At 48.0% G+C, this 26,607-nt stretch overlaps 1 protein-coding gene across 1 annotated transcript in view; it reads left to right on the top strand.

Moving 5' to 3' along the window:
- The window catches only part of EHD4 (EH domain containing 4), a 74,229-nt gene that overhangs the window by 36,176 nt on the left and 11,446 nt on the right, over positions 1–26,607 (top strand). The window contains exon 4 of the mRNA XM_050799504.1: positions 18,446–18,858. Coding sequence (XP_050655461.1) covers positions 18,446–18,858 — 413 coding nt within the window. The remainder of the gene's footprint in view (positions 1–18,445; positions 18,859–26,607) is intronic.

Here is a 26,607-nt window from a genome sequence, read left to right as displayed (position 1 = left end):
CCTTTAGCAATTTTTGGTGATAATTTTGCTTGGAAAAGAGTACACACTACCTTGCATTCTCACTCATAGGACAGTGGAAAGGCAAAAGAGGTTTTCTTATGTCGAATGTCTGCTGTGCACCCCACTCTGCTAGGTGCCCCCTGGTCAATTTCTTAAGCACCTACTACATGTCAGGTACCAGGTGCCTTAGGTTTCACACTAACAGTGAGACCTCATGGCTGCCTTCATGAAGCATGCACTGGGGGAGATAGAGGAGCCAAAACACAAAACAAATGCACCTGAAACAAAGACATGTCCCACAGCAAGGGATGGGCAGTCAGGGAGGGCTCTCTGAGGAGGTGGCATTTAGGCTGGACATAAAGAATGGAGGGTTTGCCTGGCAGAGAGTTGGGGGAAGAGCTCTGCAGCAGGAGGAGCTTCATTGGCAAAGGCAGAGGGTAGGTGAGACCTGGCAGGTTCGGGGAAGGCGGAGGCTAGGGAGCAGCCAGGAAGTGGTGGGTGATGAGATCAGGAGGCCCCCCTGCCACCTGCTATGAGCTGTAGGCCCTAGGGAAGTGCATAGATTTTTCTCTGAGAGTACCAGGAAGCCACTGAAGGATTGTCTCTTTCAACCTTCTATTGATTACCTAGAATTATTAGGAATGTCCAGGTCTTCCTGTACTGGGCAGGAACAGCCCTGGGCCTGCCACTGAGTTCTCTGGACGCGTTTGGTTGCTGGTTTTTCTCTTCCCTTGGGCCATGCGATTGCTGTCATTTCCTTCTGTGTTATACGTCTGGCATACGTGTTCTAGGCCAGCCTGTCCCTGCTGCTCCTTTCTGCACTGGAGTCCACACGGCTGCAAATGATGCTCAGAAGACTAGTGCAGTGAGCCCCAGGGTCCACAGACAGTTATCACCTGGGGAGCCGTTAAACTGCTGCTTCAACCAGGCAGAAGGGCTCACACCTGTAATCCTAGAACTTGAGGCCGAGGTGAGAGGATCACTTGAGGGCAGGAGTTCCAGACCATCCTGGGCAACATAGAGAGACCCAGTCTCTACAAAAAATAAAATAAATTAGTTGAGTGTGGTGGTGAGTTCCTGTAGTCCTGTCTCCTTGGGAGGCTGAGTCAAGAGGATCCCTTGAGCCCAGTAGTTTGAGGTTGCAGTGAGCTATAATTGTGCCACTGTACTCCAGCCTGGGTAACAGAGCAAGACACCATTTATTTAAAAAATAACTGCTTCCTGGTACACGGTTCAGGAACATATGGGCAGGGTCCAGAGGGTTCTGATACGGGGGGGCCCATTTTGAGGAATCTGGGTTAGGGCTGAGCCACCACTCCTGAGCCTGTCCCTCCTACATACCCTGCCATCCCCAAAACAAGTGAAAGAAGGGGCTGGCAAACTTGGAGAACCTACCGAAACCGACCTGGGCTTTGTCCTGCATCTCTGTGTGCCCCAGTGTAAAGGCTGCCCTCTCAGAGAACAGAGGGGAGGACTTGAATGAGAGAGATGACAGGGTGGGGCAGGCTCTGTGACTAACCAGCCTCCTCCCAGGGCAGGGCTTTGGAAGGAAGCAGAGGTGGCTGCCCCGCAGGAATCACCAAGTGACCCGGTTGGCCTCATGGGCGTCTGACAGGGAGGGTGTGAGGCCTGATGCTGGGTCCTCTGCCTGTGCCTCACTGCTTGCAGGAGCACCCCCGCCTAGCCCACTTCGGAAGCTAGGATTTTTAGAAACCCCTAACGAAAATAAAGAAGGAATGTTTTTTAAGTTTTCAGGTACACTTTGAAACATTTAATAACCTTCCCTGGTGTTATGGGGACGTTCCTGTTACACAGCCTCAATCCCTGTTGCTAGAGGTGGTAAAGCCCCTCTCCCTCCTAATCACTGGGCACCAGTGGAGAACCCCCAGCCTAGAAGGTGGGAGGGAAGGATTATAAATGCAGGATTCTAGGTGGAAGAGAGGTAGTAGGCAGTCCATGCCGAGAAACACTGGCCAGGCACGTTTCTCCCTGTCCCCGGCTCTTTCTCTCACCAGCTAGGCGACCTGGGCGAGTTACTTCCCCTCTTGGAGCTTCATTTTCCCCTGCTCTAAAACAGGGGAAAGTACTTTCTCTCGGACAGCGGGATCTTACAAGGATCTGAATGATCTGTGTTCATACCTAAGCGCTCCATAGATATCAGCCGTTCCTGTTATCTATGAAGCACAGAGTGGGAGGGAAACAGCAAAAGGCCCTGCCCAGGATACACAGGTGGCTCGAATTCAGGTTTCATGTACCTGTGCCCGGCAGGCATCTCGACCATCCAAACAAGCCGGAGGATGTGGAAACGCTGAAAATAACAAGGCTTTCAGGGAGCGTCTGTGTTTTCCTTAGAAAGACGGAGGGAGGTGGGGAGATGCAGGCACACTCCTGTGGGCCCTGGAGGAGGCTGACCTGAGCTTGAATCCCAGCATGGGGCCCTGTGAGCCTCTTTCCACTTTCATAAAGTAAGGGAATTTTCCTTCCCAGGGTTGTTTTGAAGATACCATGTGTAAACCATTTAACGTGGATCATGATTAATAACTGGTGATAGGGGCGGTCATGATTCATGTTATAGAACTGGGGTGGTCCCGGAATAGACGGGCCCAGCTCAGAGGGCCCGCTCGGCCAAGCGCTCAGCATTTCTCAGGGGAGGGCAGAGGATGGCCGAGTCCTGGGACTCGGACAAGGGCCTTACTTTTCAGGAGATCAAAAGCAGGGGCGGTGAGGGTACGTGAAGTATTTGGGCCTGACCGTAGAGGTATGGAAAGCCATGAGAATGCAGGCAAGGACTGGAGCTGGGAAACCTGCTGAAGAGAATGACCCGGGAGTGGTGCTCTGTGGCTGAGGGGCCCGGCTTCTGTCACTCCTCCAATTCTTTTTGCCATAATCCTCTTTCTTGTATCTAGGGCTATTTCTCACATGTGCCCTGATGCAGTTTCCTCAAGAAACCTCCAATCACCTGTAATCTTAGTCTCTTTCTCAAAGTCACCTCCAGCTGGAATCCAAATCAAGATACAAAACACAGATCAGACCATGTATGCAGTGTTTCGCCTTTTTCTGAAGCGCCCTGCAGTGGGTTACGTGTGTGTGTGCTTGGGACAAAAGGCTACAAAAAGATAGTGAAGATTGTCCCACCCATATCCCCCAGTTTCTCTCCCAGAGCAGACCCTGTCTGCAGACCCTGGGGCTCCTCCCAGCTCACCCACCCACTCCCATGGAGCCCTGGCAGGATTCACTCCACTGCCCTGTGTTGTGATTTTCCCACTTGTAGTAAATCTTGGAGCTTGTCCTTGTCTGTACTTTGGAGCTGCCTCCCACAGTCCATCATATAGATGGACCAGAATTAATAGGTGGCATCCTTTTGGTGGGTGACATTCAGGCTCTTCCTAATCTTTTGCTGTTACAAACAGTGCCACAGTGGATGTAGACAGGTTAGCATGTATAGTGCAAGTGTATCCAGTTGGCACAATGTGCAAATGTATCTTGAAAAGTGCCGAGTAGGGAGGAGCTTAAAAATAAAGAAATTGCTGGCCGGGTGCAGTGTCTCATGCCTGTAATCTCAGCACTTTGGGAGGCTGAGACAGGCGGATCACAAGGTCAGGAGTTTGAGACCAGCCTGACCAACATGGTGAAACCCCATCTCTACTAAAAATATAAAAATTAGCCGGGCGTGGTGGCTCACGCCTGTAATCCCAGCTACTCAGGAGGCTGAGGCAGGAGAATCACGTGAACCCGGGAGGCAGAGGTTGCAGTGAGCCGAGATTGCACCACTGCACTCCAGCCTGGGCGACAGAGCTAGACTCTGCCTCAAAAAAAAAAAAAAAGAAAAAAAATCACTGAGTAGATTTCAAGTGTTCTTACCACAACAAAACAAGTATGTGAAGTAATGCATATGTTAATTAGCTCAATTTAGCCATTTCACAATGAATGCCTATTTTATTTTGTTTTATTTTAATTTAATTTTACTTTATTTTATGTTTTATTTTATTTTGAGACAGGATCTCGAGGCTCTGTCGCCCAGGCTGAAGTGCAGTGGCATGATCACAGCTCACTGCAGCCTTGACCTCCTGGGTTCCAGTGATCCTCCCACCTCAGCCTCCTGAGTAGCTGGGACTACAGGTGCATGCCACCATGCCCAGCTAATGTTTTGTATTTTTTGTAGAGATGGGATTTCACCTTGTTGCCCAGGCTGGTCTCAAACTCCTAGGCTCAAGTGATTCACCTGCCTCTGCCTCCCAAAGTGCTGGGATCGCAGGCATGAGCCACTGTACCCAGCCTCAGTGTATACATATTTCAAAACAGCATGTTGGACATGATAAATATATACAATTTTTCTTTATCGATGTAAAAAAATAAATGAAATAGAGACTAATCCAAAAAATGTGCAGATGTAACTCTAAGATGCATTCCTAGAAGTGGAATTTTGGAATCAAAAGGAACTGTGGTCTTTTTATGTTAGCTGGTGCCAAAAATGCCACTGTAGAAGGCATGCCCGTTTACACGCCCACCATCTCATTACAATTCTAATTTTCATTCCTCATGGTTAGTGTGGTTGAACATCTTTTCATGTATACCTTTCTAAAGTATTTCCTTTTCTGGAGGTATTTGACTGTTTTGAAATACTGTTGGTAACTACATGGACTTCTTTTAGCAAATAAGTGAGTCATTTTTTTTATAAGGAGCCCCGTGTGGATTCCCATGGTTCCCACTGACTGGGTCTTTCTTTCCATCTGTGACATAAGCCCAGAAATAACTGTCTCTGAGTAATAGTTTGGCTTGAGGAGCCGGTTAGCTGATAACTTAATTGCTAGAGCTGGTCTGCAGAGCTGGCTGCTGTCCACAAGCAAGCAGGACACTTGTGCAATGCCAAGATGTTTGAAAAGAGGAACAGGGCAGGGCGAGGGGCAGGGTCTTCAGGTCAGAAGTTGCTTTCCAGCCCTTCTTGACCCCAGTTGTCATCCCCTTGGTTTAACATTTCTCTTTAGAAAACTGTAACCTGAAGAAACATTACCTTTGCCCTTCTGAACCACAGAATGACAAGATGCATTGTCACGGTCAAAGCCTTGTTTATAAATGTTTGGCCTCATCACATTTGGGTGGAGTCTGTTGGCATTTTGCCTCAAGAAAATTCAGTGCAAGTAATGTTTGCCAAGCTAACTCCGTCTGATTTATAGACATATTGTATGAGACTTTCTTGGCTGACTTATACACAAAGCCCACTTGAAAAATGAGGAATGGACAATTTCCATGTGCGTGACACGGGATTCCTGGATCTGTTCATCCTAATATATAACAATATCAGAAGGTTAGATGGGGTGACTTCTTAAGCATCCTTGGAAGTCATTCATTCCACAACCCTTCCTCGGATAGTTTCTTTCAGTATAGAGTTGTTTGGAATTGGATGACAATAAGTTAAACTTTAGGGCAACTAATTACACCTATAGAAACATTCAAGGACCATTGGCCGGGTGCGGTGGCTCACGCCTGTAATCCCAGCACTTTGGGAGGCCAAGACGGGCAGATCACGAGGTCAGGAGATCAAGACCATCCTGGCTAACACGGTGAAACCCCGTCTCTATAATAATACAAAAAATTAACTGGGCGTGGTGTCGGGCACCTGTAGTCCTAGCTACTCGGGAGGCTGAGGCAGGAGAATGGCGTCAATCAACCTGGGAGGCGGAGCTTGCAGTGAGCCGAGATTGCGCCACTGCACTCCAGCCTGGGTGATAAGCGAGACTCCATCTCAAAAAACAAACAAATAAACAAACAAAAGAAGAAACATTCAAGGACCTTCAAATCTGCCCAAATGCTATAGCACATGAATCCAGTGGAAGGGATGTAATAAAATGAAACTTATGGTTTGATTATGGTGTCATTTAGAGTTGTTCATTCAGTATTCCTGTAGCCATCTGAAGGGTCATCTTAGGCTGGCACCGTAACTAGTTCGTGTCTGTACTATACAGATGCTGAGCTAAATCGATTTTCCTGGGAATTTGACTTTTTATTTCAAAGAAGCTTACTGTTTGGAACCACCCTATATAGCTAAAATTTAAGATCCAGAAAGAATCCTTATTGATCATCTGACTCACAGCTATAGAAACTGAGGCCCAGCAGAATGCAATGGTTAAGCCAGGCTCCAGGACTTACAGGATTTTCTTGGTACGTTTTTTACCAACTTCCCTCTCCAGCAAAGAGCCTAAAATGACTGATGATACCGAATTGCTGTCTTTCTCCAGGGCTCAGCCTTCTTTAAATGGGCCTGCTTCTTCATCTGATATTTCATCTAAGATGGAAAGTGAGATACGAAACCCAATTTTCCCTTTCACTTGGTCACATGCCCAGAAGCAGCAGCGTTCAGTGGCCTGAGTAATGGCCTGGAACCTTCCTCTGTTCCCATGTCTGTGGCGTGGCATGAACCTGTGAAATGGGGCTCTCCCGCCCTTGCCCTGGAGGGGCCTTCAGGGACAAGTGGCTCACCCATCTGTTATTGTCACAACATCCCCCAGAGGAAGGAGGGACAGGCTGTGAGGTTAGCTTGTTTATTTTATGAGGAAACAGGCACAGAAAAATTAATTTACAGAGTTTTGGGCAAAATCCCAAAGGAACGAGGAGTGGGAAGAGCAGAGAGCAGATAAACAGCACAACGCCGTCCCGGGCACGCCTGGTTCTTGCTTTTACTTAAATTTTGGTAGGTTCAGTGGCCACACCCACTTCAGGCTAGGTACCGGGAGACAACCTTCGGGGTTTTCTGGTAGCCAGTTATATTCTCCGAGAAGTGGCCATTACCAGCTGAAAGCTTTGAGGTGAACTCACATCCAGCCTCTGCAAAAGGAGCCTGGGAACCTGTGTTCCCTCTGGACAGTCTCCCAGACCGGGTTTGGTATCAGCCCCTCCCCGCCACTGCCCTGCGTCTGGTCAGCTGGGGAGAAGGGGGCAGGGAAGAGAGAAGGCCGGTGGAGCAGAACCATTCATTCTGTGGCTTATTTTGTCATCAGCAGTTCCCATTGCTCCCGCTGATTGGGGGCCGCCTCTTCCTCGGCGGTGTAGTTGCTGAGATACTGCTTCCCCCTCAGGGTGGTGCTCGGCACACCCAGCACAGCCTCTGGCAGGAAAGTGCTGGAATTACCTTCACCAAAAGCGCCATTGTAGAAGAAAAAGAACAACCTCCTCAATAATAATGCAAGTGGGCCAATCATTTTTACAATATGCATAGTTGTTTTCTTGATATAAAAATAATATATATTCATGGTAGAACACTTAGAAAAACACAAATCGAAAAGGAGAAAATAAAGTACAGTCACCTCTGATTCTACCATCCTGGTGCACATATGGTGCAGCGCAGTGGGTGAAAGCACAGGCTCTGGGATCCGAGACCCTGGGTTTGAATCTGGGCTCCCCTGAGAAACAGCTGTGTGCCTTGGATCGGTTATTTAACCTCTCTGAGTCTTTTTTCTTCCCCTGTAAAATGGGGGTAATAAAAGTACCTACTTCATGGGATTGTTGCAGGGATTACAAGATTGTAGTGATAATGGAGCTCACAGGGCAGTGCAGGAATGTAGTAAGAGCTAAGTAAATATTTACTGCAGTTATTGATTTATAGCTATCATTTTGCTCTCAGCCAGGAGGACATTTTCAGAAGCAGCCTTTTCTAGTTGCAAAGTAAACTCAGCCTGGAAACAATGCAGAGACTCCTTGCCCTGAAGTGACTGTTACTATTAACTAAAGGGACTCTTTTCGAAAGTGCATTTATAATAAATACCTGATTGATCCCAGGTAGTTGATGTTTACTTTGAGATGATTTACACTTCCCCACTTAGTAACAACCCTTTTTAGAAACGCATACCACTATTTAAGCAACTAACCCTGCCAAATTGCTAAAAATCGTTACATTTCTTGTTCAAGTGAATTCACTTGATTAAACCAATTTTACTGTATTTTATTGTGATAAGAACACTTATGAAATCTACCCTCTTTACACATTTTTAACTATCCATTACAAGCACAATATGGCTATAGGCACAGTGTGGTCCCACAGATCTCTAGAACTTACTCATCTTGCCTAACTGAAATTTTATGCTGGTTGATTACCAAAGCCCCATTTCCTTCTCCCCACAGCCTCTGGCAGTCACAGTTCCCCTCTCTGATTTTGTGTGTTTGACTATTTTACATGTCTTATACAAGCGGAATTAGGTATATCTGTCCTTCTGTGATGGGCTTATTTCACTCAGCATGTTTTTTTCCTCAAGGGCCATCCATGTTGTTGCATATTGCAGAATTTCTTTTTTAAGGCTGAATAGTATTCCACTGGGTGTGTACACCACATTTTCTCTATCCATTCATTCATTGATGGATGCTTTTGTTATTTCTATATCTTGGCTATTGCCATTAAGTGTCCATCAATGAATGAATGGATAAAGAAATTATGCCCAAAATGCTGAAGTCAACATGGGTGTGCAGATGTCTCTTCAAAGTCCTGATTTCAGTTCTTTTGGACAAATACCCAAAGTGGGATTGCTGGATGATATGATAGTTCCATTTTTAATTTTTGGAGGAATAAACCAAATGTATTGAACACCTACTGTGTTCAGTAGTAATTCCAGGGCTTGTAGTGGTGAATATAATAAGGAGTGGAGTCTCTACCCTCAGCATTTCTGTCTTATAATCAGCAAATTTATATACCATTTCAGAGTATAAGTGCTACAAAGGAAATTCATTAAAGCCGTAAGACTCTGTCCCCCAGGAACCTGATTTGATCGTGTGAGGCATCTGCAGTGGGCCTTTGGGTTACAGACACAGTGAAGACTTGGCCCTGCTCTCAGGCTGCGACAGACCCCATCAGGAGGAAACAGGAAAGGCAGTTCTGTTCACTGGGTGGGGAAGGCCACCCAGAGGAAGGTGCCCCAGAGGGATGAGTGGCTGTAGATGGAGAAGAGGAAAGGGCATTCCAGGCAGAAAGAAAGGCCTGGGCAAGGGTGTGGAGACAGGGAAGTACAGGATGCTACTGGGGAATAGCAAAGAGCCCAGTGTGGTTTGTGCAGTGGAGAGGGTGGGGCTTAGTAAGAGACTATGGGCAAAGGTTGAGAGTTGAGGCAGAGGCTAGTCATGGAGAATTTGTTCTGTAAACATTTATTTTAGAAGTAATCAGGGACACTCACAGTTTTGGAGATTATCTCTGAGTTCTAAGAAGGGATGGGGATCATTTGAGGGCTGGACTGGTGAAGATGGAACCTGGATTGGTGAGGATGGAACCAGAAGGCACTCTTAGTGCCTGTCTCGGGCTGGCTGCTCACTGCACTGGGTGCTGGAGGGACACAAAGGTGAACATGAAGCCAGGAGAACCTGGGGTTGCACATACAGAGCCACACAGAAAGTGCTGGGGGCAGGGGTAGGAATGCCCACATGGAACTGGAGCTGCTAACTCTGGGAGGGGTGGGCAGGGCCTCGAAAAGAGGAGAGATTTGAGCAGAGTCTTAGGCAGTGTTCCGTCACCACCACAGGCAAGTGGCCCTGCCCACCGCAGGAGTGGGAGGAGGGACATGGCAGGAGGGGCCCGGCTGCATTTCTGCCTGTGCTCCACTGCCTTGCATCCTTTCATTAACACACATCTATCTTCCTTTCTTGCTTGCTTGCTTTCTTGCTTTTCTTTTCTTTCTTTCTTTTTTTTTCTTTTTTTTTTTTTTTTTTTTTTTTAATATAGACAGGGCCTCACTCATCCAGGTTGGTCTTGAACTCCTGGGCTCAAGTGATCCTCTTGCCTTGGCCTCCCAAAGTGCTGGGATTACAGGTCTGAGCCACCACACCTGGCCATAGACACACATCTTGTTTAAAACTCGTAATTAGAAACTTGGCTCTAAAAATAAATTTAAGCATTATTTTTATCTTGTTGTATTAAAAATAGACTGCCAAATTTGACCTGAGCCAGGGAGCAACTGTTCTAACCCCTTATACCATTTCCTGGTGGTTCTTTCTCCGGCCAGGATGGAGGACCACAGTTTCCACATGGGCTGTGACGGGAAGCCCTTGATTGGGTAGAAGGGACTCCTTCCTTCCTGCCCCCTCCCTTTGTTCCCAGAACGTGGAGCCGGGAATGCCAATCTGGAATCTTCCGCAGGGCAGATTCTTTCTCCTAGTTCCCCAAGCTGTGCAGCTTTTGGGTCCTTTGGCAAAGAAAGAAACTATATTTTGAAACAACAGGACTGATTACATCTCTTTTTTGTTCCATACTAATACAATTTTCACTGGAAGGTCTTAAAGAATTGAAATTTCTATTGCATGAATAAGTATTGAAAATATACTGAGCTAGCCGGGCGCGGTGGCTCAAGCCTGTAATCCCAGCACTTTGGGAGGCCGAGACGGGCGGATCACGAGGTCAGGAGATCGAGACCATCCTGGCTAACACGGTGAAACCCCGTCTCTACTAAAAAAAAATACAAAAACTAGCCGGGCGAGGTGGCGGGCGCCTATAGTCCCAGCTACTCGGGAGGCTGAGGCAGGAGAATGGCGTAAACCCGGGAGGCGGAGCTTGCAGTGAGCTGAGATCCGGCCACTGCACTCCAGCCTGGGCAACAGAGCGAGACTCCGTCTCAAAAAAAAAAAAAAGAAAATATACTGAGCACTGTGGGATGGTTCTATGGTTATGTTGAGTCCTTCGCCCACAACACACACTCGTACGTGCAAACACACATAGGTCCAGATCGGTCCATGCCCCAGGCCACGTTGCATTGTGCCTAGCTGAAACCAATTCTCACAAACTCGGAGCATTCTCACTCCTGATCTGTCACCATGAGAGGCTCTCATCACTTTGGCCAGAAATCAGGATACAGGTTAGCCGCTTCGAGTGGTTCTTAAGGCCGATTTCCTCTGAAGCTTTAAGACTTCTACCTTAGCTTCGTTCATCTCCATATACAGCCAGCTTAGGTATGTAGCCCCTTGATGAACAGATTTCAACTTCCTGGTCCATTCAGCAGTTTGTGGAGATGTGTATCTTTAAACAAGTTTAGCAGCCTTGGGTTTTTTCTTTCTTTTCTTTCTATTTACTTTTGCTTTTTAAGTCAATTTTGTAGAAGTATAACATATGATTAAATGCACCTTTTTTTTTTTTTGAGATGGAGTCTCTCTCTGTCACCTAGGCTGGAGTACAGTGGTACAGTCTCGGCTCACTGCAACCTTTGCCTCCCGGGTTCAAGCAATTCTCTTGCCTCAGCCTCCCGAGTAGCTGGGATTACAGGTACCCGCCAAAAATTAGCCTGGCTAATTTTTGTATTTTTAGTAGAGACAGGGTTTCACCAAGTTGGCCAGGCTGATCTCGAACTCCTGACCTCAGGCAGTCCACCTGCCTCGACCTCCCAAAATGCTGGGATTACAGGCATGAAAAATGCATCTATTTTATCTAATTGTACAGTTTGGTGAATTTGACACATTTGCATACTCATGTGACCACGGCCATCATCAAGTTATAGAAACTTTCCATCACCCTGAGACGCTCCCTGTTTGTCCGTCCCACTCACCAGCTGGGCTCCTGTCACAGCCAGCCACTGCCTGCTTTCTGTCACTATAGTTTAGCTTTGCCTGTTTTAAAATCTCATAGGAATGGAATCCCCCAGAAAGCACTCTCTGGTGTCTGTCTTCTTTCACTCAGCATAATGTGTCTGACATTCAGCCATGCAGTTCATTCAGCAGTTCATTCCTCTTCACGGCTGAGTGGTATTCCACTGAATAGTTGTGCCACCGTGTATCCATCCCATCCCGTTGAGGGACATTGGGATCACGTCCAGTTTGGGGCTTATAGAAGTGTGTCCCTCGGTGACCGTTCCAGCCACGTCCTAGGCACTCCATGATTACTCACCAATCCATTTTTCACTTTTGTCTTTGAAGTGTCTTGTAAAATTCCAGGATGTTCAGTGTACTCTCAATGTCCAGAGACATGTGTTCCAAAAGATTGTTTAAAGCCAGTATTGGGAATTTTGAACAGATTTTTTCACAGAAAACATTCATTCCTCTCAGAAGCATTGACTGAGACCTTCTCCTAGTCAGCACTGTTCTGGGCTGTGACCAGCAGGTAAGAAGGCCTACCCTTATGGCTCACAGCCCAGCAGGGTTGTAGGACTCCTGTAGGATCCCAGAAGAGCAGGGGCCACTTCTCAGAGGACACAGAGCTTGGTCTCAAAGGCTGAGTCTGAGCTGTTGTTTCTCTACCCAGCACTGAACACCAGGTGGATGCACCTATGAACTGGGCTGTCTGTAAGAACTGAACAATGCACATCCAGACCAAACACAGTCCACTCAGAATTGTAAAAACACTATATAGGCCAGGCACGATGGCTTACACCTGTAATCCCACCCCTTTGGGAGGCCGAGGCAGGAGGATCACCTGAGCCCAGGAGTTTGAGACCAGCCTGGTCAACATAGTGAGACCCATCTCTATAAAAAATTGTTTTAAAAATTAGCAAGGCATGGTGATGCACACCTGTGATCCCAGCTACTTGGGAGGCTGAGTCAGGAAAATTACTTACTCCAGGGAAGTCAAGGCTGCAGTGAGCCATAATCACCCCACTGCGCTCCAGCCCACATGACAGAGTGAGACCCTGTCTTAAAACAAAGGTCAGGTGTGGTGGCTCATGCCTGTAATCCCAGCACTTTGGGAGGCCGAGGCGGGTGGATCACGAGGTCAGGAGATCAAGACCATCCTGGCCAACACATTGAAACCCTGTCTCTACTGAAAATACAAAAAATTAGCCAGGCATGGTGGCTGTGCCTGTAGTCCCAGCTACTCGGGAGGCTGAGGCAGGAGAATGGCGTGAACCCAGGAAGCAGAGCTTGTATTGAGCTGAGATTGTGCCACTGCACTCCAGCCTGGACAACAGTGCATGACTCCATCTCAAAAAAAAAAAAAAAACACCACTATGCAGACCAAACAAAACAGCAGCTGAGCACCACATTCAGTCTGAGGCCTGTTGGTTTTCAACCTTGTTCTAAGTGATCGCTTCCTTCACAGGCCTATTTAGCACAGCGTAGCTAACCTCTAGTGTTCCTGGGAACCTAACCACCCTCTAGTAGAACCTTTGGAAACATTCATTATTCTCATCCTTCTGGGTACAAACGTGTGCCCTGTGTTATCCCAGCCAGCATGGGTATGTGCAGGACTTTCCTGAGCTGGGGAGTGTCTGTGATTAAAATCATAGATTCAGTTGAGGAACAAGCTGGAAGCTTTAAGACCTGCTGGTAGGAAAGGAAGGCCACTGGGCTTCTGTGAGTCTGCTGCTCCATTGACCGCAGATGAGCAGTGTTTTTGTTCCCTTGGTATCTTGTTATCTTCTTCTGAGCACTGATTCTCTCACTCGTCAAGCATTGGTGCACTGTCACCTTCACCCTAAATAATTTTCTTTCCTTCTATAACCGCAGACTGTGCTTCTCCCACAAATATTTCTTGCATCCCCACTGTGTGCCAGGCACTGGATACAAAGATTTTTAAAATAACCAGTAGATAGCATTTTGGACCGCTTTCTAGATGCCAAGGTGATTCTAAATGCTTCACTTATATGAACTCTGCAGCTCCTGAGGCCTGTGGATACTATTATCAGTCCTAGCGTAGCCCTAAGACACTATTATTACAGATGAGGAAATGAGGCACAGAGAGGTGAAGTAACTTGCCCAAGGTCACAGAACTAGTAAGTGATAGAGCCGGGAAGGTCCCAGGCAGTCTGGGTCCAAGGCCCACGTTGTCCACCACTATCTTGTGTGACCATGATGAAGACATGGTTCCTATGGTTAGAGAATATATAATCTAATGGGAGAGACCAGCCCATCCCTCTGATTTTAATACCCTGTGTGAAGTGGTGCCACAGGCAGCACAGGCAAGGGAACTCAGGATGGGGAGCAGTTGAGGAAAGCAGAGTAACCACAGCTCACATTTGCTGAAAGTTAACAAAGTCTCAATACCATAAAAGCATTTCTCATGTAATTACTTAACAACTCGATCTTACAGGTGAAAAAAACTGGAGCTTAAAGTTACATAATGTCTAACTTAATCAAAGTTGGCCCAGATATTTTGAAGAATGACTAGGATTTGGGCTGGATCTCTAGGCCCGGTCTAGACCATAGAGGAAGGGTTTGCCAGGGTCAGGGCCCAGCATGGGCAAGAGCAGGGAGCTTGGGTGAGTTTTAAAATCCGTCTTCAAATAAGCATGTTTCAATTCTGCATTTCCTGGACCTGTGATGCACCACCTAAACATCTATTGGTAACTTTTTGAAATAAAAGGAAGTAATACTCCTTTAAATGTATTTGATTTGTTTTGTTGCTTGCCAACCAACAGGAACATAAACCTATCTGTACAATTCCCCCACCCTGGTGTTGAGTCTAGACAGTGATCCTCAAACTGCACCACGCATTGCAGTCATCTGGGGAGCTTCTAAGTGCAGACCGCCAGGCTCAGTCCCCAGGGTTCTGATTCAGTGGTTCTGGGGAGGGGCCTGGGAGTCTAAATTTTAGCAAAGCCCCTTATTTCATTCCAATACAGGAACAGGCTTTGAGGATCAGTGGTCACTAGGTCCTTCTGAATGACTGTTTTCCTTTAGCAGGCAGACTAAATGATATGTTGGGAGTTAGATCCGCTGGGATTTTTGGGTAGCTAGGTCTTTGGTGCCTGAGTCCTCCATGATGCAAGAATCAAGCAGACCTATTCAGTCTTAGGAGGAGGAAGACTCTGACACATGCTACACCACAGATGGATCTTGAGGACCTTCTGCTGAGTGGAAGAAGCCAGACGCAAAAGGACGCTTCCATGAAGTACCTAGAATAGTCAGATTCATAGAGACAAAAAGTAGAATGGTGGTCGCCAGGGCTGGAGAGAGGAAGGGAGAATTCGTGCTTGATGGGTTCAGTTTCCATTGGGGAAGGTGAAAGAGTTCTGGAGCTGGGTGGTGGTGATGGTTGTACAACAGTGTGACTTATTTAATCCCACTGTGCAGTACACTTAACGTACTTACAGTGGCAAAATAATCCTGACTTTGTAGGGGGAGGTGGTAAGCAGACCAGCCTCTCCCAGCGTTGATCATTCCTTGCTCTCTTTTGGACACGGTGATTTCTACTCCTTTGACTGTGTTGCCTGATGTGTGACAGGCAGTCCTCTTACACCTGCTCGGGGACAGAACAAACACAGCTCTGCCTACCTGTACTTCTCGAACTGTATTAAGCTCTCATTGTTGCTTTAACACAAGAAAATATGGATATACACCTGTTCCTACAGACATGAGTATTGGCATCACTTACAGTAAACTTAAATCTGGCAACTCTGTTCCTAATAATTTTTGATTTCACTATAGCATTGAAATGGAATCTTTTTTAAAAATACTTAACTGTTGGGAACTCCAATTTAAGTTAAAGTTTAAACACAAGTGTTGCAATCAAAGCTAACCATTCAACCCAGGCGGCCCTGAGAGGAAGAGAGACTGCATCTGCACGGCTGAGTTGGCGCAAGCACGGCTGGGTTGGCGCGAGCACAGCTAGTGACAGCTGTGTTTCAGTTTGGGCGGCAGGTTTCTTTCGGAACTGACAGTAAGAGGTATTCCGAAATCTTAAATGGGGGTGAGGGGAGGATTGTTTACCAACTGTGGTTCTCTCTTTGTGTGTGTGTGTGTGTGTGTGTGTGTGTGTGTGAGACAGGGTCCCACTCTCTCACCCAGGCTGGAGTACAGTGGTGTGTCCATGGCTCACTGCCTCAAACTCCTGGCCTCAAGTGGTCTTCCTGCCTCAGCCTCCCAAGTAGCTGAGCCCACAGCATACGCCACCACGCCCAGTTAATTTGTTTTTATTTTTTGTAGAGACAGGGTCTCACCATATCGCCAGGTGGTTTCAAACTCCTAGCCTCAAACAGTCCTCCCGCCTCTCCCTCCCAGAGTACTGGGATTACAGGCATTAGCCACCGCGCCCAGCCCTATCATCGCTTTCAATAGCAAACCAAAGAAGCTGATTCTAACTAATTTAAGCAGGAAAGAAAATGTTTTGGAGAATTTTTCACAGGATCAATGGGAAAGTTGGAGAACTAGGCTTAGAAAAGAGTTAGGAAGCCGCCGCCACCGTGAATAAATTCTTATTTTCCCTGTGTCTTTGTGTCATTTCCCTAAGGTTCAGCACTCCTCTCTGGTGGAAGGAGGTGAATGTCTAACTCTAGATCACATGCCTATGCCCCAGCTTGCTAAGGAATGGGGCCAGGGACTCTCTGCCACACCTTCAGCCCCACAGCCTGTAAAGGATACCCCCCAACCCAACAGGAAGGGTATTCAGCAAAAGCAACTCAACGTTCACTCCATGTGCACCCTGGACACAGCATTTTCTTTGATTTGTTTCTGAACCTTCAGACACCCCAGCTGGTCGCTAGGAAGACCACGTGGGTGAGTGGTCAGGTCAGCATGGTGAATCAATCATCTCTCCTGGAAAAGCAAGGCCCCATGCAGGTCCATCTTCCACCCCAGCAGGGTGGCTCCAAAGCATCTTCCCGGCACCCAGCGAACAGCCAGTTCATTCATCCTCTGAGGACCTACAGTCCTGTGGGCTAGGGCTGTCTGTGCACACGTTTGTCTCAAATGACGGTAGCACTTTGTGTTACCCTAGGGGGCAGTTTGTTCTGGCCTTTCGGGACAGAACTCAGAGTGAAACCTTGACTCTAAATCTTTGCATACTATGTGTGACCCTGTCAGTAGGTTTTTGATTTTCCTCTGACCTAAACTGGCTGTTGACAGCAATGAAAATAAACTCTGGCCCACATTCCAAGAACGGCCTTTGTCTTCCTTATCCCCGAGGAGTCAGGGAGTGTGCAGTGAGACAGAACAGAGAAATGAAAAGCATGAACTGGAAGTATCCACGCGTGTGGCGGCATAAACACCACTTTCCGAACAGCGGCCTCCTAGTGGGGGGAAGGACTCGGGGAGGGGTGCACGGGGGGCTTCAGCATTACCGAGTGTCTTGTTTTCTTTATGAAAAATGGACCTGAATCTAGTTGGCTTGTTCAGCTATTCCTCTAACACCTGTTCTTCAAATGCATGGAAACCTCAGTCCACAGACCCTCTTTATTTTCACCTAATAGATTGTTCCCCTCAGATACTTCCTCCTCTGCCTTAGATCCACACCTTCTCCACCCCCACGGCCAACCAGGGTCTCACAATCGCCGTTGACGTTTTTGTATTTGTGCTATAGTCTGTATCCATGGATGGCTGAGTATTTTGTATTTTAACATTTTACGTGAATGTTACCATGCTGTACATATCCTTTTGAAACTAAGTTTTTACTCTTGTTCTTTTCTGGAGATTTGCCTGTGATGACAAGTGAAGATCTCGATCCGTCTCACCACTGTATTTTGTTATCTGAAGAAACTAGACTTGGTTTTAAAACGTATCTGAAACAGCAAACAGAGCAAAGTGTCAACATTTGTTAAAATTATGTGGCAGGTACATCAGCATTTATTATATGACTTATAGATGTTTATGTATGTTTGAAAGTTTTCAAAATCTAAAAGAAGAGGGGAGACAACCCCTAGCATGGGGGTCGGGCAAGGTGACATCTCAGCACTAGCTGGGCTAGATTGAGACTCCACTTCTGCAACTAATGAGACTGAGATGAAAAGTCAACTTCGTGGGCTTGGCCTCCTCTTGTTTGCTTTTCGTGGGAATCTGCCTCCCTGGGGAAAGGCCCGAGAGCCTTGACCTTGGGCTAAAGAGTGTTTACGCAGCTGCATGATTTGTGGAGCTGGCCAGAATAGGCTGAACAGAATTTGCTGTGGGCCTGGCCATTTTAAAAAAAGAAATTGGCAAGAGACTATTTTACACAATGACTGTGAGATGTAATATTTTAAAAATATTTATAATATACCTGAGCTATAAATAGTCCAAAGATAAATATTCGATTACAACACCTGCTGGGCCAACGTTTGACCTCCTCAGCACTCTACAAACTTGGGTTAATTGAAGGTGAAGCCTCTTCTGTTATGCTTACGGGATACCCCATGGGACGCCAGGTGGCCCCTGGTTCTCTTTCTTCTCTATCTGGGCTTTCAGAAAAGTGAGACTTTTCAGAAGTAGGATCTTTTGACCCATGGCTTGTGTTTTTACAAAACCACTGATCAATTTTGCCATCAAGCAAAAGGTCTGTATTAGGTGAAATAAAACACTCGTGAGGACCAAATGAAATTGCAGATATGGAAGTCAGCAATTACCAAAGTGACCATGAGCCCCATTCTATTTCCCCCGTCCTCCTATGGAAGGGCTCCCCAGGTCCTTCCCGCCCAGATTCATCCAGACCATGATTTTCAAGTCACCAGGCCTCCACTGCCTCCAGGTTGGAGACAGGGCTGTGTCGCTGGCAGCTGCTGGAGAGCGAGACTGTTCCTGAGCCCTCCAGGAAACATGTCTCCTGCAGCAGTGGCCACACTGATGTGTCCTTCTCTCCACCCAGGCTATGACTTCTGCCAGGTCCTGCAGTGGTTTGCCGAGAGGGTGGACAGGATCATCCTGCTCTTTGACGCTCACAAGCTGGACATCTCAGATGAATTCTCAGAGGCCATCAAGGCCTTCCGGGGCCAGGACGACAAGATCCGTGTAGTGCTGAACAAGGCCGACCAAGTGGACACGCAGCAGCTGATGCGGGTCTACGGGGCCCTCATGTGGTCCCTGGGCAAGGTCATCAACACGCCAGAGGTGCTGCGCGTCTACATTGGCTCCTTCTGGGCGCAGCCCCTGCAGAACACAGACAACCGCCGGCTCTTCGAGGCCGAGGCCCAGGACCTCTTCAGAGACATCCAGAGCCTCCCCCAGAAGGCAGCGGTGCGCAAACTCAACGACCTCATCAAGCGAGCGAGGCTGGCCAAGGTAAGCCAGGAGACGCCCTGCACAGAGGCCAGGGCCTGGGACTCTGCTCTTTCCTCTCTGGAGGCAAGGTGGGTGGGAGGAGGCTCCGTTCCAGAAGGCTTAAGGAATGAACACGCCCTAGGTTAAGAATACAGCCTCAAGGTCAGGTGGCCCTGCCGACACCCTGGCTCCTGGCCCTGCACTCCTGGGCAGGTGACTAACGCTGTTCTCCAGTCTGTACCATGGAGCTAATAAGAGCACTTCACAAGGCGTTTATAAGGACTTGGGGTGACAGTTTGTCAGTGTGACAGAGCACTTGGCATAGTGCCTGGTGCACAGGGAGGGGGTCAGTCAGAGCACCCGCTACATGGTAGCTGTTAGGATATCAGGACGATAGGAATATAACCAGCCAAACCTGAGAGAGGTGGCACTGGTGAGACCAACAGGATGCTGAGAGGCCACTGCTAGTCCCCATGCACCAAAGGCCAGTGTTACCTCCTGGATCCAGGGGAGCCCTGGGGAGAAGTTTGGCTCAGCCTTACCCTTGGAGTGTGCTGGTTTTGGGTCACAGCCCATCCTCATTCTGGGCTGCGGGCTGTGAGCCTGCATGCCTGGGCTCCTGGCTCCCCTGCCTCATAGCTGAGCCTTTCAGCAGCCCCGGGAGTGTGTGCCCAATGGGGCAGTGAGAGGCGACCTGCTGACATCCCTCAAGTGGCAGAGTCAATTCATGTCTCCAAAGAGAGAAAAGCATATCCCTCCTCCAAGAGAAAATATAGAGAAAAAAAATGACTCTTTAAAAAATATGTGCATGTTCCATAAAATCATTGTCCTCTAATGCTGGAAGTGTCCTTAGAGTTTTGTTTTGTTTTGTTTTGTTTTGTTTTGTTTTGTTTTGAGGCAGAGTCTCTCTCTGTCGCCCAGGCTGGAGTGCAGTGGCCAGATCTCAGCTCACTGCAAGCTCCGCCTCCCGGGTTTATGCCATTCTCCTGCCTCAGCCTCCCGAGTAGCTGGGACTACAGGCGCCTGCCACCTTGCCCGGCTAGTTTTTTGTATTTTTTAGTAGAGACGGGGTTTCACCGTGTTAGCCAGGATGGTCTCGATCTCCTGACCTTGTGATCCGCCCGTCTCGGCCTCCCAAAGTGCTGGGATTACAGGCTTGAGCCACCGCACCCGGCTGTTTTTTTTTTTAAGATGGAGTCTCGCTCTGTTGCCCAGGCTGGAGTGCAGTGGCCGGATCTCAGCTCACTGCAAGCTCCGCCTTCCGGGTTTACGCCATTCTCCTGTCTCAGCCTCCCGAGTAGCTGGGACTACAGGCGCCCGCCACCACGCCCGGCTAAGTTTTTGTATTTTTAGTAGACACAGAGTTTCACCGTGTTAGCCAGGATGGTCTCGATCTCCTGACTTCATGATCCGCCCACCTGGGCCTCCCAAAGTGCTGGGATTACAGGCATGAGCCACCGCGCCCAGTTAGTCTAGTGAAGCTCAAACCTGGCTGATCATCAGAAGGAACATACATTCCCAGGCCCTGCCCCAGAGCTTCAGAGGTAGGGGTGTGGGTGCACACATGGCCATGTGTGCATATGCATGTGTGTAAACGCGTGTGTGTGTGTGGAAAGCTCCCTAGGTGATTGGCTATGTGCCAGTCATGGTGTGGACGCTACCACGAGTGCTCTGGGGAGGGTGACTACATGCCTGGCCAGGAGGCAGGGAGGGCTTCCCTGATGGTGACAGCCGAGATGGGGACAAGCCTTCCTGCTTCTTGCTGCTCGTTAGCAGCCTGTCCTCGTGCCGCTGTGCTCACAGGGCAGCCTCTCGCCTGGGTGAAAACGAACACCTCCCTGGCTGCTGCTGCCCCTCACATAGGACCTTGATGTCCTGTGTCCCTCTCTGTCACCTGTGTCACAGTGCGTGTGCACGCATTCCTCCCATATGGCTCAGCTAACCTGCAGCGGCGTGGTGCTTGTGTGAGTCACCCTTCTTTATCCATTCTTCCTGGTCCGAGTGGCTTCCTTTCCAGAACTACAAGCCATTTGTGTTCCCGTTCTGCAAGGCAGTTGTGCTAACTAGTTTGTAAATCCACGTACGTGCAGCTCTCCTGAAATGATTTCTCCCTCGCCCTTGTCCTGGACCTAATGCTTGGTAGCAGGAAGGCTGTTTTTCCACTCGGTGATCCCTTGGTTTGTGGTGTTTCCTTTCTCCAGCAGGTACAACTGAACAACCTTCGGGGTATGTGACACCCCACATTATTTTATAACCACAGTTGGTGACTCATGTCGTAGGCTTTGCAGATTTTGAGATTTTTTTGAACTATTTTTAAATGCTCATATACATTCTTCATTTACCAGTTATTGCTGAGGACCCAGTGACTGGAGATGCTGCTGTATTCAGTCATATAAATAAATAAGGCCAGGCACAGTGGCTCACGCCTGTAATCCCAGCACTTCAGGAGGCCGAGGGGGGCGGATCACAAAGTCAGGAGTTCAAGGCCAGCCTGGCCAACATAGTGAAACCCCATCTCTAGTAAAAATACCAAAATTAGCCAGGCATGGTGGCAGACACCTGTAGTCCCAGCTACTCAGGAGGCTGAGGCAGGAGAATCACTTGAACCCTGGAGGTGGAGGTTGCAGTGAGCCAAGATTGCGCCACTGCACTCTAGCCTGGGTGACAGAGCAAGACTCTGTCTCAAATAAATAAATAAGTAAGGAGCAGAAAGCTCTTGGAAATACCAGGCACCTTAACCCATAGAGCTTCCCTGCCATCCGTGAGCCTTGGGCCCTCTGAACGGGCCAGCGTGGCCTGGGTTTGGAGAGGCACAGAACACTGCTCTGTATTCTGACGCCGTGAATAATGAAAACCCTTGTGTGGATGTGGGGAGTGGGGGACGACAAACTTGCTGAGCTTACTTGTAGGAAAAAGGCTTGTGGGTTTTTTCCTCCTAAGAATAGTATCTGGCTTGTTCCTTTTCACAAAGGAAAATGTTTGAAGTATGGGTATTTGCAGCCAGAGCTTCTCAGTGCCAGTCGCTCGTGGGCAGTGCCATGCTGAAGAGCGGGGACAGGAAGCGGGCTCACCCGGAGGAGAAGCCGGACTCAGCACGGCGGCCTTGGCCGCTAACTCATGACATTGACCTCATACCACCTGCAGTTCCATGTTCCACCACTGAACTTGCTTCTGCTTCAATGGACAGAGACTTACCTGAGTTTTTCTTTTCGGAGTGTTTATATTTCCCAAAAGTGCTTTTATTTTGGTTTATGAACCTTTCTCTTGATCCAGTTTTCCTTTTTCACATCAACAGTGTTCCAAAGCTCTGTAGTCTGCCTTACGTGTGTTATTTTGTTTGATCCTGTTGACAGCTACACAGTGGGCATTTTTGTCCTCATTTCCTACCTGAGGGAACCGAAGCTCAGAAAGCTGAAGTCATGTCCCCAAGGCTTCACAGCCTGTAAGCTGCAAAGTATACATTCAAACCTCGGTCAGTGTGACGCCTCAGTCCAGAAAGCAGTCACCTGAAATCGGGAATGGATGGCAGCTGCAGTACCTCCTCACATGTGTCCTTGTTCTCTGCACTGATCTGTTATTCTGTTTATTCTGTTAAAGTCTCCATCCACAGAAACCCTACAAAGTTTAGGTTTATCAAGCTGACACTTTGAAAACATGCAAAGGGTAAGTTTTCAGATGTCAGCTAAGAGGCGTCAAGTCTGAGTTGGGTTGTGGAGTATGTTTATTTATAGAACACCATAATGAACCAGGATTCATGGCCCATCCAGATAAAACAAGTGCGTCATCATTTTAATCAAACTCCAAGTGTCATAAAGGTGACATTTTAATCACGTGAAAAGTAGATACTCTTCCCAAAGAGCTCTTGAAGTTTATTTCCCTGCTTTTTCTGTTTATATATTTTTTTCACAACTCTGTATTTAAGGAACAGGAAACCTTTAGAGTGGGTTTTTGGTTAGCCTCAAAGATCACTTCTTACAGTCTCAGTAGACATCCTTCTTGGAAGGCGGCTCACACTCTGAGATGCCAATCAGGGTTCGTTTCATGATTCTTTAAAGGAAGCTATTTTGCGAAAGCTCAAAAAAAGGGTTTGGAAAATATCGTTTACTTTTATTCAGCTATAACTAAAATAGCCAAATTAAAGAAATTATACTCGTACAAATCCCAAACAGTGCAAGTTCACTGTCAGACCCCACCCTTTAGAAACATATTGCCCAAGAATAGGAAAGGCTGTCACCCATTTGGAGATCTTTGCTCAACAAAAATGAGGCAACATTTGAGGAAGAAACAAGTAAAACTGAGAAAGAAGAGGAGAGCTCAGTGATTCTCAAAGTTCACTTTAGTTCTGTGGAATTTAGCTTATTCTTTCAAACATAGACTCTTCTCAGTCACATGTGATGTGCAGAGCCTGGCTTTCCTGTCTGTTTGCACTGTCAAATTCCTTCTATAGGCCGGGCACGGTGGCTCACGCCTGTAATCCCAACACTTCGGGAGACCGAGGCGGGCGGATCACTTGAGGTCAGGAGTTCGAGACCAGCCTGGCTAACATGGTGAAACCCCATCTATACTAAAAATACAAAAATCAGCTGGGCGTGGTGGCGGGCACCTTTAATCCCAGCAACTCAGGAGGCTGAGGCAGGAGAATCGCTTGAACCCAGGAGTCAGAGGTTACAGTCAACCAGGATCATGCCACTGCACTCCAGCCTGGGCGACAAAGCAAGACTCCATCTCAAAAAAAAAAAAAAAAAAAAAAAAACCTCCTATAAAGAAATGACACATTTTTGGTGCACCAAATGGATTCAGGCTAAAGTGTGTGAGAATCATGATATGATGGATCATGAAGATCGTGGTATTGCCTAGTCCTCGGCAGGGCTCTAAAAATAACTCGGTCAGCAGCCCTGAGCTCCTGTGGACGTGTGTGTGTCAGTGCTTGAGCCCATAAATGGAAGCCTGTCTCTTTGAAGGTTGACCTCAGATGACTGTGTGGCCCCCTCCAGTCCCCTTTGAGGCTGCACAGAATTACTCATGCCATTGGAGCCAGTTTTGATCTGAACAGCATAACAAACCCTTGCTCAAGTGGGAACACGTCAGCCGCCTTTCTCTGCCTCTCACAGTCTCACACTCTTGTTACCCCATGGGTTCATCTTTTGGGTCTCGGGCTTATTAACTGAATTTTTTATATTATCATAAACCCACTTTATAAACGTGCTGATACCCTGGCTTTAAATACTCTACGCAGGTTTCCAGAGCTGGGCTTCCAAAGCCGCAGATCTCCAGCAGGTCGCGTTAAGTTTGCGGATGAGCGTGGCACAGGCGTCACCATGCCTTCCCAGCCCACCTTCCCCCACCTACTGCCTGATCCTCACATTCCATGAAGCTTTTCATTCCAGCACTGGTCACTGCCAGCATCCAGCACTCGCTGAACTTACCCTCCAAGCCCAGAGTAGATGTGGCCAGTATCACTCTTTAGTATGTGTGTCTCAGTCTTGGAGACACACACACACACACATCATTGGACGCAATTAATGAGACCTGTGTCAGAGTGAAAGTGTGAACTACATATGCATTCGTATACATTTAAAGGGGAGGACATTCCTTTCTGCTTATTGAGTTATTAGCCTAGAGAAAAACTCATTTGTCATTTTGATCCTTTTGATTTCCCCCAGTCATCCCCGTTAGATGCCTTGGGGCTTCTGCAACTTTACACAGGGCAAAGGATGACTTGAACAAGATACAAATGTTCAGAAGCCCCCAGGGGTCAATGTAAATTAAACACTTGGAACCCAAATTCATTTTATTACTATTTAAATAGAGAGAGTTTATTAATTATTTGGTAAGGAGTAACCAGCCAGGAGCCCTCTCGCGCATTCTGCACCTCCAGCTGTTGGTCTTTGGCCATTAGTTGATAACAAGTTGCATTTACTCTTCTTTCTAGTGAGCAGAGTGCATTCAAATGCATGGCCTCTGCTATTCTCATAATAACTCTGTGAGCTGAATGTTGCTGTCATGTCTAATTTGTGGATGAGCACGCTGAGGCGGAGATCCCACGCCTGGCCCCAAGTTGCTCAGTGGGTAGGCAGTGGTCACGGGGCCTGAGCCTCATCTTCCAGCGCTAGGTCTAGTCCCCCTCTTCTCTTTCCTACTCCTCCTCTTCCCAATTAGTTTTATCTCGGTATAAAGGTCAAAAGACCCGTGTGTTTCCACCTCCTTCCCCAGGGACAACCGCCAGGTCTGGTCCTCAGTCTGGCATGTATTTGGAGACACCTTTGACACATAAGTGCAGGAGTGAGCTCTGGAGGCTGACTGTGAATTTTAGCCATTCAGGCTGTCCCGTCTGTTTACCAGACGACTTTAGAAAATGACAGGGTTCCATCCCGCCAGCAGCTCGCAGTCTTCACCCGCATTCCCACGTGGTGTCCTGACGTGTGTGTGCCATCACTGTGTCCGTGTTTGATGTGTGGGGAAAGGGAGAATAAAGGACCATTCCAAAGCCTCTCAGTGAATTAGACACGATCAGAAGTCAAACCTCAGATCAAAGTTTTCCAAACTCATTCTGTGGGACACAGTTCATTTTCAATTCCAGATTTTGAACAACTTCAGTAAGATTATGAACGCATACCCACAGGGAGTCATTAGTTCTTTCAGGACAGGAATGAGGCACTTGGATGCTAGTGCCAGCTCCGCATCTGCCAACTAGCTGTGTGACCTTGAGTGAGTCACATGGATGTCCTGGGACCAGGAATTAAATTAGATATCGGGGGTCACTTCCAGATTCAGTACTCCATGATGCCAAGAATTATAATTTACCTTGTGACTTGATGAATTTATTTATTTATTTATTTATTTATTTATTTTGAGATGGAATCTTGCTCTGTTGCCCAGGCTGGAATACAGTGGGGCAATCTCAGCTCACTGTGACCTCCGCCTCCCGGGTTCAAGCAATTCTCCTGCCTCAGCCTCCCGAGTAGCTGAGACTACAGAAGCACACCACCACACCCAGCTAATTTTTGTATTTTTAGTAGAAGCGGGGTTTCACCATGTTGGTCAGGCTGGTCTCGAACTCCTGACCTCAAGTGACCCACCTGCCTCAGCCTCCCAAAGTGCTGGGATTACCAGCGTGAGCCACTGCACCCAGCCAACTTGATGAACTTCTGAAAGCAGGTCCGTGCACAGAAGCTGGCCCTGGGTTATTACCTAGGACGCACCAGGAAGGGCAGGAGGCAGGTGGATGTGCAGAGGCAGCGTAACAGGAGACTTCCACAAAACAGGCTAATGGAACTTCCCAGAAGTGGAGGCTGGGGCCGAGAGCAGCCGCAGTGTGAGCAGGTCACCTAAGGGTCATGACTCAGGTGGCACCAGGCTGGTGGAAGGAGGAGGGAGTTGAGACCTGGCACGAGATCATCCCCAGGTTTGTCAGGGCGCTGGAGGGCTAGTGTTGGGGCAGCCTCGGTCATCAGCCAGCAAACACCATGAGGCCTGAGACGGAGCAGGTGCCACTCAGTGGGTGGAGGGTGCGGCAGGTGCACATCAGCTGAGTTCAGTGCAGGTAAAGCGGGCCCTGGGCACCAGGGAGTGTTCAGGAACAGTGTGCCCAACTTTGGGGGCGGGGGGCAGGGACTGGGCGAGCAGTCAGACAGATGAGTGGGAACTAAGCCCTCCCTGAGCCGGGGGAACGGGCAGCTCAGAGGTACCTTACTAGTAGGTGGTGAGGGGTCTTGGGAAGCCCTGTAGGGGCCTAGGCAGCTGCTCCAGGGCGGGGCCCCAGGGCAGAGA

This window comes from Macaca thibetana, chromosome 7 (assembly GCF_024542745.1).
Source record: "Macaca thibetana thibetana isolate TM-01 chromosome 7, ASM2454274v1, whole genome shotgun sequence".
NCBI classification, from domain to species: Eukaryota; Metazoa; Chordata; class Mammalia; order Primates; family Cercopithecidae; genus Macaca; species Macaca thibetana.
The sequence above is the reverse complement of the archived record's forward strand: the minus strand, read 5'-3'. Positions and strand labels throughout refer to the sequence as shown.